Below are 1528 nucleotides of genomic sequence, written 5' to 3' on the forward strand. Positions count from 1 at the left end.
TTTCAAGGCCTGGACAGTTTGACTATTCACGTTCATTCTTGGTTTATTAATTTATTTAAATCGCAGGATTGAGGGTTTCAATCGCCTTTTGTGTAAAGTAAATATTTCCAAATGTTCAATATACCAAAACACAGTTTTAAATTAAATTTCGGTTTCTGTTTAAATTATAATACCAGTATCCAATTTTTACAGGTTTCAGATTTGATTTTGTTTTCGATTTCCGTTTTTAACTGTTTATACCGGTTTCTAAGCCCTGTTTTTTTTTTATACTCACACCAAAAAATCAAATCAATTTAGCTGAAAACTGGTTTTAATTATTTTCTTTTCGTTTCGACATTTCGCAATATCAATTACCGTCTACAAATTACTGTTCTCAGCTACGACGGGCGGTTGACGTGTACACAACTGTACTGTGCGTATTATAAACAACAAACTATTATTTTCCCAAATGTTTTATTCTGTTAAAAACACATTTTTTGTTCCGTATTTGCAGAATAACCTTTTAGATATTATTGTAGTTGGACAACTTTTAGTATTATTCTTGCTTTCTGTTATTCAACACTATCGTTGTTAAACATTTATTATTGATAACTACAGACATGGATAAACATATTATCATGTTAGCTTTATGTCTAATGGTTTATATTATTGGAAATATAGATGCAGTAGAGAACGATAAAGGTGATAATAGTGAGTATATTTTATTATTTAATCATCACATATTAAGTCAAATTCTATGACAAATCGCTTATTCGTATTTATGTACAATCTTCATTCACCGCTAACGTTGTTATTAAATTATTGTTGGTAGCTACAAAAATTTTGAAACATATTATTGTGTTAGCTTTATGTTTTATGGCTTATATTATTGGAAATATAGATGCATCAAGCTCGAAGCAACGTAACGATAGTGAGTATATTTTATTTTTAACATTATGTATTAAGACAAATCGCTTTTTCGTTTTTATGGAGAATCTGAAAACAGATAATTACAATTTCTAAGCGCTGGTTTTTTTTTAGTCACATCAAAAAAACAAAATAAATTTAGCTAAAAACTGGTTTTAATTATTTTCCTTTCGTTTCACCATTTCACAATATCGATTACCGTATACAAGTTACAGTTCTCAGCTACGGCGGACGGTCAAATTTTACATAACTGTAGTGTGCGTATTATAAAAAAACAAAGTATTATTTGCCTACTATTATTTTCCCAAATGTTTTATTCTGTTGCATACAATAAATACACATTTTTTGTATCGTAAAGCATTTTATATATCGTTGTTGGATAACTTTTAATATTACTTGTACTTTGTGTTATTCACCGCTAACGTTGTTATTAAATTATTGTTGTTACCTACAAACATGTGGAGATATATTATTATGTAATCTTTATGTTTTATGGCTTATATTTTTGGAAATATAGATGAAATAGTCCAAGATAAAAATAAAAGATGTGAGTATATTTTATTTTTAACATTACGTATTAAGACAATCGCTTATTCGTATTTATGGAGAATCTGAAAACAGA

The 1528-nt window shown here is 27.9% G+C and overlaps 1 protein-coding gene across 1 annotated transcript; it reads left to right on the top strand.

The window, feature by feature from the left end:
• Positions 1–532: 532 nt before the first annotated feature.
• Positions 533–1455, top strand: LOC100302383 (uncharacterized; the record flags this gene model as incomplete). The annotated part of the gene is given in 3 exon segments (NM_001162976.1): positions 533–690; positions 881–910; positions 1424–1455. Coding segments are annotated over 3 exon segments (153 nt in total), but the record flags the coding sequence as incomplete, so codon positions are not given.
• Positions 1456–1528: the final 73 nt, after the last annotated feature.

This window comes from Acyrthosiphon pisum, unplaced genomic scaffold (genome assembly GCF_005508785.2).
Source record: "Acyrthosiphon pisum isolate AL4f unplaced genomic scaffold, pea_aphid_22Mar2018_4r6ur Scaffold_2528;HRSCAF=3053, whole genome shotgun sequence".
NCBI classification, from domain to species: Eukaryota; Metazoa; Arthropoda; class Insecta; order Hemiptera; family Aphididae; genus Acyrthosiphon; species Acyrthosiphon pisum.